This window comes from Equus przewalskii, chromosome 21, assembly GCF_037783145.1.
Source record: "Equus przewalskii isolate Varuska chromosome 21, EquPr2, whole genome shotgun sequence".
NCBI lineage: Eukaryota > Metazoa > Chordata > Mammalia > Perissodactyla > Equidae > Equus > Equus przewalskii.
Genome location: NC_091851.1, coordinates 49,274,323 through 49,288,228, shown reverse-complemented (window position 1 = coordinate 49,288,228; position 13,906 = coordinate 49,274,323). Strand labels below are relative to the sequence as shown.

Here is a 13,906-nt window from a genome sequence, read left to right as displayed (position 1 = left end):
TGCACACACGCATGCACACAGACGGAGAACAAGGAAGCACAGGGCCAGACACAGACAGTCGGTGAGCCTGGGAAAAGGCGTAGTAGTGCTCTTTGTACTTCTCTTGCAGTTATTCTGTAAGTTTGAAATAATGGCAAAATAAAAAGTTAGAAATAAACAAGAGATTTACCAGAGATAGCATCATAGTGGACTGCAGAGTGAGAGGCAAAGAAGGTCCTAGAGTAGCCGAGAGCAGACACTGACTCAGGAGCAGGAACCCACTGGCAGCTGAGTCCCTCACAGCGCCCGTGGGAGCTGGAGGATGGCAGAGCTGCCTGCTTGGGCTGCAGGAGGATGTTGCACTGCATGCAGTGAGACTTTCTTTAAAACTAGGGGGGTAAGGACACTTTCAGACAAAACTGTTTGCCACCGTCAAGTCATCACTGAAGAAACGTGTTCTAAGAGACGTATTTCAGGCGGAGGGAAGTGATTCCAGGCAGTTTTTAGGTGCAAGAAGGTGCGAAGAGTAAAGGAAGTGGGAATGTGAGTCTAAGGGGTCCACTCTGTGTGACCCTGGTGGCTTGCCTTAGGAAGGTTCTAAAGAAGCATCCAGTGCTGTGTGTACTGAGGTCAGGAGGGATTGAAGGAGTCACCTTAGCTCTGGACCCTGACAGCAGAGGCAGGTGCAGCATCCACCAAAGAGCAGAGTGCAACTTCCTGACTAGTGAGAAAAGTCTGGAAGGCAAAAAGCAATCGTCTGCCCAGAGAGAGGCAAGACGACGGCGTCTGGAGAAGGCAGACTGGTGGAGGAGAGCACAGAATCCCAGTGAGAAATGCACTGCTCAGGTGGCAGCTGGATTATCCAGGTGCTGCTGGGGTGGGCCAGAGGCAATGGCCAGAGATGGGCTCACATGTGGGGGTGTGCAGAGCCTGGGCACCGTGTGAACTTCCTGCTGGCTTGGGCCAGTGGCCAGAGAGGTCTTCCGACTCCGCCTGCCTGGGCTCAGAGCCCATCTCCCAAACAGCCAAGTGAAGGGTTCACTGGCTTCCTGGGCTCAGGGAGGCAGTGTGCAGATGCTCAGGAAATGGGGAAGATGACTTCCTTCAGCAGGGCTTCTCCAGCTGGTTGCTTTTGCCATGACCCAAGCTGATGGAGACTCAGGAGCTGAGGCATTGGTGGCAGGATCATCTGGGTTAGACCTGAACACAGACAGCAGGGCACCTTGAGAGGAAGTCGCCCCCGGGAGGGGAGGTCTCAGGGAGGGGAGGGCCTAGGGAGGGGAGGCCCTGGAGGCAGCCCCAGTGCCCTGGCCTGGGTCCAGTGGTGCGTCCAGGCCACAGTTGGAGCTTTTGTTTCTGTCTCTGCTGAGACTCAGTGACTCCATCTGCAGCCTGCTTGTTTTCTAAGTAAACAGAGTTTTATTTTGATTCTTTGGTTCTAATAAATGCTCATTTAACAAGATTGAATAGGATATTTTACCTTCTCAGGCCAGCTGAGCTCCAACATTGGGTGAAACTAGCAGGCCCCAGAACCCTGTGAGTGGGGAGGACAGCCCCCTGACTTTGAAAAGGATGTCTGTGCGTCTCAGTGCGAGAGTTCGGCATGTTCTGTGCTGTGAAGGGCACTGTTCGGAGTGGGCTGGGCCGGGTGAGGGGCACTCACAGTTCATCTGGTACTCTCTGTCTCAGGTTATTTTCATCTAAGACATGCGCAGGTCTTCCTCAGGTTATGGTGGAGTTATGTCCTGATAAACCCATCATAAGTTTGAAATACTCTAAGTTGAAAATGAATTTAGCACCACTAACCTACCCAGCCTCCTGTCTCAGCCCCACCTCCCTCAGTGCTCAGAACGCCGACATGAGCCTGCAGGTGGCAGAATCACCAACACAAAGCTTGTTTTATAATAAAGTGTCAAGTATCTCGTGTAATTGATTGAGTCCTGGACTGAAAGTGAAAGCCGTCTGGTCCAGCGTGGTTGTCAGTGTATTGGTTGTTCACCCTTTTGAGGGCAGGCTGGCCGGGAGCTGCGCCTGCCACAGCCCAGCATCACCAGACAGCATCGTACCGAATGTCACTAGCCTGGGAAACGATGAAAATTTGAAGTACACTTTCTGCTGAATGCGCATTGCTTTTGCACCATGGTAAAGTTGAAAGATTCTAGGTGGAACCGTTCTAAGTTGGGGTCCATCTGTATGCTGTTTGTTGAATGAATCACTCCTAAGAAGGTTTGCTGACTCCCATCTGCAGGGAGAGCACCACATCTCCCTGAATGGCGGGGTTGCCTCAGCTCTCCCCTGGCCCTGGTGTCTGGTGTGTCCTTAGGCAGACAGCGCCAGGTGCTCAGCTCCCCCCCTGGGCGTGGGCAGTGCCTGCCACTGCTGACAGGAGGAGGCCAGCTCCGCACTCCAGCCCCTGTGCAGGGGGGCCGTCCCTTTTGCTCCCTGACTTGTTCTTTTTCCCAAATCAAGATTGCCGCTGGCTGAATCCTAAATGTTAGATTGAGAGCCAGCCTGCTGTTCCTCTGGGCCATGGTGCTCTGCCCGCCGTCTGTGCCCCTTCCCCAGGCTGGGCTCCAGACGGGAGGCCCGGCGAGAAAGAAGGGCAGGGAGGGGCTGCATCCTGACCCTGTGCTGCTGCGCTTCCCTCCACAGTACGACGAGCACGTCATCAGTCCGAAGGAGTTCGTGCACCTGGCCGGCAAGTCCACCCTGAAGGACTGGAAGAGAGCCATCCGCATGAATGGCATCATGCTCAGGTGGGTGAGGCGGGCGAGCCACACAGCTTCAAGTGCCCGTGACTGTCATGCGCCCCTCCTGGCGGAAGCACAGTAGCCACTGCTGTTTCATTGTTTCTTGGTTTTTGAAAGGGAGGCACATTTTGGACATGAGAGTCAGTAGCATCCCCAGGGGCTGCCCGGCCCACTCTCCAGCCTGCATGCAACGCTGTCAGACGTGGAGGGTTTTTTGTCTCATTTTGATTCCACCAATTCTTTACCTGGCGGAACTTGTGACTACTTCATCAGTAAAATATTAACAGTGTAATAAGTGTTTACACGTCATACGGGCCCCCAGGCGTCATCTCTCAACATAGCCTCTGTGCTCTTCTTTATGTGCATTACTCCTTACTGAAGTGGACATGCAAAGCACACAGGTCATTGGTGAGCAGCCTCCTGCCTCTGGATGAGAACGTGCTCCTGGCTTTCCACCGCAGTCGCCAGCCTGGGAGAGCCAGGTCCACGGCCTGCTTCTCTCTAGCCTGCGGTGCGTGTTCGTCTGGCTGGTTGTCTGCACTGTCTTTCCTGGCATGGCCAGTCTGCCTGGTGAGGGTCCTGTCTAGACCGCATCTGCGTTTGGTGGCTGCATCTCAGTCTCCTCGAGTCTGGATGGTTGCTCAGCCTGTTGTGGACTCGGCAGTGCTGGCGCCCCTTGCGGCCTTCAGTGGGGGCGTGCTCTGGGGTCAGGCGTCCACGTTCTCCCCACACACTTCCTTTCCCTCTGAAATTCATTAGGAATTTGTGGGAAGGTTTGGGCCAGTTCTCAGCTACCTCACGTAGACATCAGGTCTGAGAACGCTGAGGGTCCAGGGGTCACTCCTCAGGCTCCAGTGGCCATACCGGCCTCCATGGGACCTCTCGCTCCTGTCTGTGGGAAGCTGCTGGGGCTGGTGTTAGGGCCAGTGTCTGCTCTGTGGCCGCCCTGGGTGTGTGTGCCCTGTCTCGGATGGCCTCTGACCTCTTCCTGTCAACTGCAACACAAGGAGGAGGATGCCTTCTGAGAAGCCTAGGACAGACGCTATCCAGGCTTTTAGTTCACCCCAGAGGCCACCTCCCAGGTCCCACACTCACACTTTCTGCTCTGGTGGTGATGTTAGCCCCTCCTGATGTGGCCTGGCCTTCTGACCAGCCTTCCCGCCCTCCTGCCTGTGCCCATCCCCGCAGGCCTGCTGCCTGTCTGCCTGGAGACGCCAGCCGTGTTTGACGGTGTCTGGTGTGGCTGAGTTGGTTTGCTGTGCTGCCGGAGGGGCTGCTGTCCTCCACGCGTTTGTTCTCGAAGCGGCTCCTGCTGCCCTTGGCTGTGCCTTTGCTGCCAGGGGAGTGCCTGTAGCCCGTGGTTGGAGCCCTGACTCTGCAGAGCTGTGTGACCCTTGCACTGGTCAAGGTGCGCGTGTTGAGACGTGTGAGGCAGAGGGAAGGGCCTGGGGAGGGCCATCCAGGAAGGCAGAGGACGTGCAGAGGGGGAATTCCCTTGCTGATAAAACTGAGGACCGGAAGTGATGCAGCCTGGAGATTGCAGGAAGCCAGAGGCACCGGGTCCTGGTTTTCGTGTGTGGGCAGAGGGCAAGCCTCCTCCTGAAGGGCTTGGCACCTCTCTGTTTCACAGTTGGCTGTATAGCACGCGGCTGTGCCACTGCCAGTGCCTTTGTTAGCTGTGGGTCTGCTCCCCGGGGGCCTGCGGATGGCAGAGCATCCTGGAAAGGCCTAGCCCCACAGTGCTCAACCAGCATCTCGAGGACACCCGCCAGTCAGGGCCCCATTTCTCCCTGGGGGCACTGGCCATTGCAGTTACACTGCCTGTGGCCACAGTCACACACAGGCCACCAGGGCCAGCTGCCTGGCTGCAGCAAGTCCCCGTGCTGGCTCAGAGCTTTGTGCTGGAGGGGTGACAGAGGCCTGTCTGGGAGCTTCTGTGGAGCCCACCTCCGCCTCCTGAAGGCTTGGCCTTGGTTAACCACTCTGTAGCCACCACCTCTCCTGGGATCTGCTCCCAGACCCCGTTCCTTGCAGTCGCGCTCGCAGGCGCCCTGGCCGCGGCCTTGGGTGCAGTGGGTGACACTCTTGTCCCTCCTCTGCCACAGGAAGATCATGGACTCCGGGGAGCTAGACTTCTACCAGCACGACAAGGTCTGCTCCAACACTTGCCGCAGCACCAAGATCGACCTCTCGGGAGCCCGCGTGTCCCTCAGCAGCCCCACGTCAGCCGAGTACATCCCGCTCACGCCTGCCACGGCTGATGGTACGTGCTGGGGCTGAGGCTTTGCTCTTGCTGGCTCAGCATGACCCAGCCCCACTCTGGCTCCCGCCTGCAGAGGTGAACAGGAGGTGAATGTGCCTGCTGCTTGGGCCTCTGTGCGTGCACACATGGCAGCCTGCTGTCCCCTCTGGGCCAACGGTGTCGGTGGCCACCTCTGGCTGAGTTGCTGTTTTCATCCACAAGGGAGATTAAAGTACTTTTTCTTTTTAAGCCATTTTTGTTGTAAAATATAATATCTCATGTAGAGAAGCATATAAGAACAGTAAGGCCGAAGTCCAGTGCCCACACCACCAAGTTTGACCCATCGGGGGCTCCCCTCATGTCCCGTCCAACCCCCAACCTCCCCTTGCAGCTGCGCCCCAGCTGGGGGCCCACTCTTCCTGCAGCACTTGGCGCTCTGCTTGTGTGTGTGCGCGCGTGCTCCCTGCCGCTTGGGTTTCCACCGACGTGCTTAGCTGTTCTTCCCTGTTGATATCTCTTGCTCCGACTTGTAGAAGGACTATGAGTTCTTTCCAGGTTTTTGAGTAGAGAAATGCTCTTTAAAGCTGTAGTGAGAGTGAAATCAGGTCCTGAGCTCCCTGTTCGTGTCACCCAGGGATGATCCCAGTGTTGCATTTCCACTGGTGTCACTTGGGTTGCCCCTACACTGTCACTCCATGGGGTCAGTTTGGGCGTGCTGCCGTGTGTCCAGGAACCGTCCTTATCACTGACCAGACAGTGGTCAGTTGGGAGGCCTTGCCCTGTACTTGGGAGGAACGAGAGGGAGGCCGGGGGCAAAGGCGAGGTCCTGCTGTTTACCCCAGATGTGCTCCCTGCGCCCTGCCTGAGTGGGCTGGCGGCTGCAGTGCGGACAGCTGCTCTGGTTTGGTCCTTCTTGGGCGCTCCGGGAACACACAGGTTGCCAGTCAGCTCTTTCCTCGTGCAGTGGTTACAGTTGGCAGTGATGAGGCGTTTCTGCACCAAAGCCCCAGGCTGGGTCCTGGTCTGGTTCCCTGGACGGCGCGAGGCAGTGTGGGGAGGGGCCGGATCACAGCCCAGCCCCTCCTCCTGGAGACACATTGGAACATGTGTTCCACTCCCGGTGGGCCAGTAGCTTTCCTGAGAACTTGGACTCAGTTCCTGAGAACTGAGGGTCACGTTGGGTTGTTGGGTTCAGACCCTCTGCTCCGTCTTATGACAGGCAGCCCATCATAAGCAGACTGACCTCTGAGGAAGGGCCGGGCTCTGAGCGCTCCTGTCAGTGCACGTGTCCGGTGAAGTGCACGTCGGGTTTAGGATTTAGTTCTTTGAACTCTGTTCTCCCTTGATGATTTGGCCAGTCTGTCTATCGCTTTACTTAAACTCATCTGTGTGGTGGTTTCTTCAGCCAGAGTCTGTGAGAGCAGCTGCCTCGCCTGTTGTGGAGTTAGTCAAGGGTTTTGTATCAGCTCAGAGTGAAAACATCCGTTTGTACCCCCGATCATTCCCAGTGTGTGATATTCCCCAGCATGTTGTCTTTGCCGGGTGTGGAAGAGGCCAGCATGAGGGGGAGAAGCTCACGCAGACACCAGCCGGCTGCCAGGCTTGTTTAAAAGCCTGGTCCCAATAGAAACAGCGCCAGATGGCCAAGCCAGGGGCATCCAGGTCATGCTGCAGGCCCGAGGGCGGGAATCGATTAGGCCAAAGAGGATAGCATCTGTCTCTCAAAGCCCCACGTCTTCTGATGTAGAGAATGCAAACACAAGAGATACCCAGACACATGGTGGCTTCAGTGAAACGAGACGCAAGGGGAGGAAGAAGTCCAGGCACGACGGACTCAGCGTGCAGCAGGGCCTGTGCCGCGCTCGCGGGAGAGGAAGACAGGCGGAGGAGCTACCATCTGGCGCCTAACTGTCGAGTCCTGGAAGCTCCTGGGGAAGTTATAAATGCAATGGAAAGAGCAAAATGTTGAGAGCTGTTGAGACTGTGTGATGGGCTCGAGGAGATCTTTTAGTTCTTCTTTGTGTTTGAAAGTGTCTGTGATTGGAAATTTTGAAAATAAATTTCAAGTGTGAGGCAAGTCAGTCCTTTGTCGCACTAGTGCACGTTTGTGTCAGTTTTGTGAAAATTGGTGCAAAGGAGAGATTCAGAGCTCATATTTTGGGGATAGGTTAGGCGGGCGAGGCTGACCGCTGTTCCATCTTGTTGCAGTGAATGGGTCTCCTGCCACCATCACCATAGAGACCTGCGAGGACCCCAGCGACTGGACCACGGCCATCGGAGGTACCGGTCCTTCCCGGGGCTTCTTGTGGGTGGAGGGCCTGGGGCAGGAGTCGGGTGTGCTCGGCAACAGAGCAAGGCTCCCCCCGGTGCTCACCCTCAGGCAGATGCAGGCAGGGCCGGTGGAATCACCTTCTTGGAGAAAGTGGCCCTGCAGTGGGGGGAGCTCTGCCTTTGGCCGGGCACCAGCAGCTGTCCCCCAGGTGCTTGGAGGCTGTGTTCAGTGCCATTTCCTGTGGGCCGACCCCCTGGACTTCGCATGTGAACACGGCTAGGCTGACTGAGGCCCAGCTCAGTGGGAGGGGGATGCTGCTGACCCCCAGAGCTGTGTCCCCCTGGCAGTCCTTTGCTCCTCCCTGTGGTTGGAAGCCCCTGGTGAGGCTGCCCATGTAGGACTCTTCCTGCTCTCTGAGCCTCTCCTTCCCTCACAGATGACACCTTTGCTTTCTGGCGAGGGCTCAAGGACGCTGGCCTGCTGGACGAGGTCATACAGGAGTTCCACCAGGAGCTGGTGGAGACCATGAAAGGCCTGCAGCAGCGGGTGCAGGATCCTCCCCTGCAACTGCGAGGTAAGGGGGCTGTGTGTCTGCCCTGGCCTTGGTGGGTGCCGCCCCTGGGGCCTCGTTCTACTCCTGAGCAGCGGCAGGATGGCTGGCTACCTCAGGATGCCACCGGGTGCAGCCTGCTCCTTGCAGCTGCGAGCTGAGCCCAGCAGCGTCTCCCTCCAGGCCTTTCCACTGGGAGGGAGCTGAGTCCTAAGCTAGGCTGAGCTTCTGGTGGTGAAGGAGGTGAAGGCAAGACCCGCCTCTCCCAGGCTGGCGTGTGTGTTTCTTGGGCATCTCTGGTTGGTCTGGAGCCCCGAGGAGCCGGCCCTGGTCCTGTCCTGTTCTCACTGTGCTCACCTTGCCCCTTTAAGATGCCGTCCTCCTCAACAACATCGTGCAGAACTTCGGCATGCTGGATCTGGTGAAGAAGGTGCTGGCCAGCCACAAGTGCCAGATGGACCGTTCACGGGAGCAGTACGCCCGCGACCTGGCGGGTGCGTCCAGGCGGTAGAGTCAGGCTTGGCGGCTAGGGCTTGCCTCTCTGGGCTGTGTGCCTGCACGACTGTCCCTAGTCACAGCCACGCAGGGGAGCTTTTCCTTAGAGGGCTGTGGAGGCAGAGTGTGAAGTCCTGGACAGACCAGGAACGTGCTTAGTGCTGCCATGCAGGGAGTCAGTGGTGCCTGGACCGCCGTAGTCAGACCGCCATGTGGAGAGCATAGTCACTTGTCTTGTGCTTTGGTGACTCACTACATAGTTACTTCTAAGAGCCAACTAGAGACGCGGCAAAGGCCGACTGTGACCCCCAGAGCTCACCTTTGACCTCTGTGCCTCTTCCCCAGCGTGCCCCTGGTGCCTGGACTTATGGGGGTGTGCATGTGTGTGCGCACGTGTAAAGTGGGCTGGTTTGACCTGTTTTTATCTTAATATGTCACAAGAGCAACTTTCCCTGCAAAGGGAGGGTGCTGTTGAGGAGAATGGGCGGGTCTGGCAGCTCAGAGGTGCTGCCTTTGAGACGGCATTTCTGCTGCCTTGGCGGGACAGGTCCCTGGGTCAGGGCGGGCCCCGGGTCAGCGCAGGGTGTGCATGGTCTTACGCTCTGTCTCCACATACCTGCACTGATGCTCTGCCCCGTCCACCCACAGCCCTGGAGCAGCAGTGTGACGAGCACCGCCGACGGGCCAAGGAGCTCAAGCACAAGTCGCAGCACCTGAGCAATGTGCTCATGACGCTGACGCCCGTCTCCCTGCCACCCCCCGTGAAGCGGCCCCGGCTCGCAAGGGCCACGTCCGGGCCGGCTGCCATCGCCTCTCAGGTGCTCGCCCAGTCCGCGCAGATCGCCCTCGCCCCGGGCGTGCCTGTCTCCCAGCTGACCAGCGTGCCGCTTGGCAAAGTGGTGTCCACCTTGCCATCCCCTCTGCTGGGCAAGGGCTCCCCCCAGGCTGCTCCTGCCAGCTCCCCGGCCTCACCACTGCTTGGGGGCTACACAGTGCTGGCCTCATCGGGCACCACCTTTCCTAGTGCGGTGGAGATCCACCCGGACGCGTCCAGTCTCACGGTGCTGAGCACGGCTGCCATGCAGGACGGCAGCACTGTGGTCAAGGTGGTGAGCCCGCTGCAGCTGCTCACCCTGCCCGGCCTAGGCCCCACCCTGCAGAACGTGGCCCAGGTGTCACCCGGGGGCAGCACCATTGTGACAGTGCCCACGGGGGCCATGGAGAGCGCTGTGGCTGCCCCGGGGCCTGAGGAGCACACAGCCACCATTGAGGTGGCCGCCCTGGCGGAGGGCCATGAGCACAAGTAGCCATCAGCAGAGGGCGAGGCCCCTCTCAGGCACAGGGATGGCTGCCTCTCCTCAGGCCGTGGCCGGCAGAACATGGCACCAGCGTCTGGAGGGTCACGTGGGGCTGCTGAACCAAAGAGGAGCCACCGAAACAGTGGAGAGAAGAGAGAGGGACAAAAATGCAGCTGCCTCTGGCGCCTGTCCCGCGTTCTGAGCTTCTCCCCTTCTTTCTTGGGAAATATATTTTTCCATCTGTTGCTTATTAATACTGTTTACACATTGGGCCTTGATCAGGAGCCAGGCGGAGGGGACAAGGCCTAGGTGCAGCCGGGTGCCAGGAGCAGCCAGGGAGGGGGTGCCTGTAGACCCGCAGGCCTGCGCTGCCTGGGGGCACGTGACTAGCACTTGTCTTGGGAACCGTCCCCAAGTGTGGAAACCCGTGGATCCTATGGATTTGGTTTCTTCCCACAGTTTTCTGTAGGTTTAGTGCAGCCACATCCTGTTCCTCATCTCTGGAACAGGCATCAGTGGGGCCGCAGGTCTGCACGTGGTTCAGGTCTGGGGGCTCCCGGGCACCCAGGGGTTGGGGTGCAGAGCCCAGGGGCACCCGCCTGAGCAGAGGGGGCTGAAGGCCACGAGCAGCACGCGCTTCCTCTCTCTGCCCACAGGCGAGAATGGGGACACCCACCTCCCCTCACCCGGCAGGTGCTCAGGGGCCACTGTACATGCACTGTGGGAGTTTTTAAGTGACTTGTTTAGTAGGCTTCTAGGAAGAGTCAAGTTTGTAGCATTTTCAACCTAAACGATGCTTAGTGCCTAGGCTTCCTGAATCTGCTCTGGGTTCCAGAGTGTTTTGTACAAAACAGCTGTTGGGATGGCCAGTGGGTGACCAAGTGCTGGGGAGGTCTGCCGTTCTCCCCTATGAGGCCCCAGCACTGAACTGGCCCCCCCAGGGGAGTGTGATGGCGGGTGTGCTCCTGGGGCTTTGGTCCTGGGGGTGGGAGCCTAACTAGCACAAGACAGGAGCTGTGGAGGGTTCCCACAGGGTGGAGATGCCCCTTCAGATCACGGGCTCATCGTCGCCCCCTGTGCTCAACCTGCTGGTGGGGCCAGCATAGCAGCCTCAGCCTGGGACCCCCCACGCCTCCCCACCTGGAGGCGGCTGCACCCTGCTGGCTGACACCGGTGCCCCAGCATGTGTGAGGCGGCTGCCTGGCAGGCTCGGCCGGGCCATTCCCCTCAAGGTGGGGACCTGGGTGCTCCTGGGAAGGGCTGTTCCTGGGCATCTGCAGTTCTCATTTTGGACTCAGGAAGACCAGGCAGGGGCCGCTCTGTAGGCCTTAAGCTGTCGCCAGCAGGGTCCCCGGCCACCCCTAGACGACCTGCCAGCTCTGTCACCGCTGCCACCCACAGTGGGGGAGGGGCCCCCGAGAAAAGCCACCACCCCACCTCATGCTCTGAAGAGAACTGGGCTCCTTCTGTCCGTCCTTCCGCCCATCAAGTGCCCCAGAACCCCCTCAGAGGGCCTCGCCCCACGTCAAGCTACTGAGGTTGTTGTTTTGTTTTCTTTGTTATGTTTTGTCTGCTGTTGTCATGGGCCAGCTGGTTGCAGCGTGCTCTTTACTCGTCGGTGTACATACTCCTTTTTTAAGCTCATCTTCACTGAGTCATGAATCCTGTTACACGTGGAGTGTGACCCTGTGTGTGGGTACCCCTGGCCCGCCCACCCGTCCACACCAGCTCAGACTGTATTAATACCATGTCGCTGATAAAACTGTCTTGCCCGTGGAGCCTTTGTCAGAGTTGGAGGAGCCCGCTTGTACCGGGAGTGCTGGACGGAAAGTTCACTTCAGAGCCATCTACACGGAATCACACACAGCTTCAGAATCAACACCCAGCCCCTTACTCCATCCCGGGACGTTCGGATGCAGGGCTGGGAGGCTGTGTCCAGTACTCCCTAGGTCCGCTCACTCGTGGACATCCGTGTCTGGCAGGGCTCAAGCCCCAGGCTGCGGGGAGGGGTCCGCTGTCCTCGAGGAAACAGCCACTGGGGACGGGGTCAGTGCGCTCTGTGGGCGCCAGCCCGCGCCCCACCTCCAGTCTCCTTGGGGCAGAGCGACAGGCTGTCCCAGTGCCTGTGCATTGAATGCTGGGAAGGCAGGGTCAGGTTTGGTTTTTCCCGTCGGTGCTCAGAGGCAGCCTGGGGAAGGGAAGCATCTGAGTTCTACTTTGTATGTTGTTTTGCAAGTATCCGCTCGGTACTTTGATTTAAAATAAAAACGTTTTTCATAATTTGTTTCTTGTGATGACAGGTTGTAGGGGGGTCAAATCACATGTAAACGCCTGCCCGCTGCCTGCAGTGCTGGCTCACATGTGCTCACGCTCCAGTCACATGTAAGCACATGCCCGCTCCCTGCAGTGCCGGCTCACGTGTGCTCATGCTCCAGTCACGTGTAAGTGCGTGCCCACTGCCTGCAGTGTTGGCTCACGTGTGCTCACACTCCGACATCTGCCCTGGAGAAAGTGCTCTGGGGGCCCCGAGGTCACAGCTGTTTTTAACAGCAGAGGTTCTGCTGGCGTCCTCTTTCTCCTGTGTGCAGCGTCTTCCAGAGGCCAAGGCATGTCGTCGCCCTGACCTGTGGCCACGGCCCGTGGAGCATGTGCTGCAGGTCCTCACGTCTCTGCGTGCGGTCGGACTTAACTTGTAACGTGGCAGTGCTGAGACACTGGGTCCTGAGACGGCGTGTGGGGCTGCTGTGCTGATGTGTGAAGGGCCAACCCCTGTGCATACCGCTGAGCTGGGGCAGCCGGGCAGGAGAGGGTGGCACAGTCGGGATGTGAACCTTCCCCGACATCTGGCTGGGGCTGCCTGCCCTCTCTCCACCCTGCTCCTGTCCCCGGTGGGAGCTCCTGCTGGTGCCCAGAGCTGGGGGTCTTCCTGCCACGTCTCCAGCAGCTGTTCCCTGCCTGCGGGATTGTCACCCTCAAGTCCCTGGTGGAGAACAAGCAGAGGTGCTCCCTGTGGGGTGGGGCAGCTGTTTCGGGCAAGGGCGGGTGGCGGGGAGGCCTGTGGGGAAGAGGGATGGCGGGCGGCCCGCAGGAGATGGGCGTCCCAGAGTTGTGTGGGGAGCACATGCGGCTTTCTCTGGTTGGTCCCGAGTTGGAAGCAGGACAGCTGTGGGGACTGCTGTTGGTGACAGGGCCTTGACCGTCCAGACCGAGAGCAGAGGCTGTGGATCCATTGTGCCTCGGGCTCCACACAGCTCTTTCTAGGGGTCACTTGTCTGCCATACCTCTGCTAACGATGCCTTGAAGCTCCCTACACCCGTCAGGAGGAAAGCCCTCAGCCACGCTGTGGCTCTTCCTCACCTGTGTTTTTGGTGGAGGCTCTGCCGCCACTGCCTTCTGCGGGGACACTCAGGGGCGCTGCAAACCTGGTGGATGGCTGCTCCCCACTCCCATGTCCTCAGCTGTGGAGCGGCTGGGGCTGGAGACTCTGTGGCATGTGGAGCTGACTCCTCTGAGCAAGGCACAAGACTCCTGCTCCGGGGCCTGTGAACCAGCCAACAAGCAGTCTCAGGAGTAGACGGTGTCGGGCTAGTAGTGACGGCACAGCCCTGTCCAGGGACAGAGAGCACGAGAGGGCCGGGTGGTGTCAGTGCTTCAGCGAGCTGGAGATCACAGCATGGAGCGGGCAGTAGGAGGACCGAAGAGGGCCCAGGGCCAGAGCAGTGTGGTCACCATGGCCCAAGACGGGTGGAGGGGACCTGTCTTGGGAAAGGGGAGCTCAGGAGGCTGGCCTGAGCAGCTGGGTGGATGGTGGTGCCCCCTAGAATTGTGTCCTGGGCCATCAGATCTGAGCTGCCCCCAGATACCGTGGCAGGAGTGGCCCCAGGTGAGACCCCACAGGAAGGGTATGGCAGCACACTCCTTAGCTCCCTATTTATTGCAACAGAGGATGTGCACGGAGAAGCACCCGTCACTCAGAAGGGTGAGTTCCCAGCGGGGACCCCTGCACCCAGCACCTGGACCAAGGGCAACAAGGACCCTGACTCTCAAAGCCCATGTTGTTTCCTCCGACGTTCCAAACCGTGATAGTGGAGTTGCACGGTATGGACTCTGTGGCGGCCTCTGGCCACGTCGTGTGCACTGGTTCCTGCAGCCTTGGCCTGGACATTAACGCCGGGAGGAGCAGTGCTGGTGAAGAGAAGGATCCAGAACCAAGCTCTGGGGAAGGTGGGAGTTCTTGCAGGCGGGGAGTTTGTGGAGCTCCCACTGGTGGAGGCTGTTTTGTTCCAGCCTTGGGTCAAGGTTCCCCTTCAGTCTCAACTT

The 13,906-nt window shown here is 58.8% G+C and overlaps 1 protein-coding gene across 14 annotated transcripts in view; it reads left to right on the top strand.

The window, feature by feature from the left end:
• GMEB2 (glucocorticoid modulatory element binding protein 2) overlaps positions 1–11,866 on the top strand; it is a 32,558-nt gene extending 20,692 nt beyond the window's left edge. For all 14 annotated transcript variants that reach the window (XM_070587818.1, XM_070587811.1, XM_070587817.1 and 11 more), the window contains 6 exons: positions 2,632–2,735; positions 4,835–4,992; positions 7,180–7,251; positions 7,680–7,817; positions 8,165–8,287; positions 8,937–11,866. In XM_070587818.1, coding sequence (XP_070443919.1) covers positions 2,632–2,735; positions 4,835–4,992; positions 7,180–7,251; positions 7,680–7,817; positions 8,165–8,287; positions 8,937–9,595 — 1,254 coding nt within the window. In that variant the 3' untranslated portion in view covers positions 9,596–11,866. The remainder of the gene's footprint in view (positions 1–2,631; positions 2,736–4,834; positions 4,993–7,179; positions 7,252–7,679; positions 7,818–8,164; positions 8,288–8,936) is intronic.
• Positions 11,867–13,906: the final 2,040 nt, after the last annotated feature.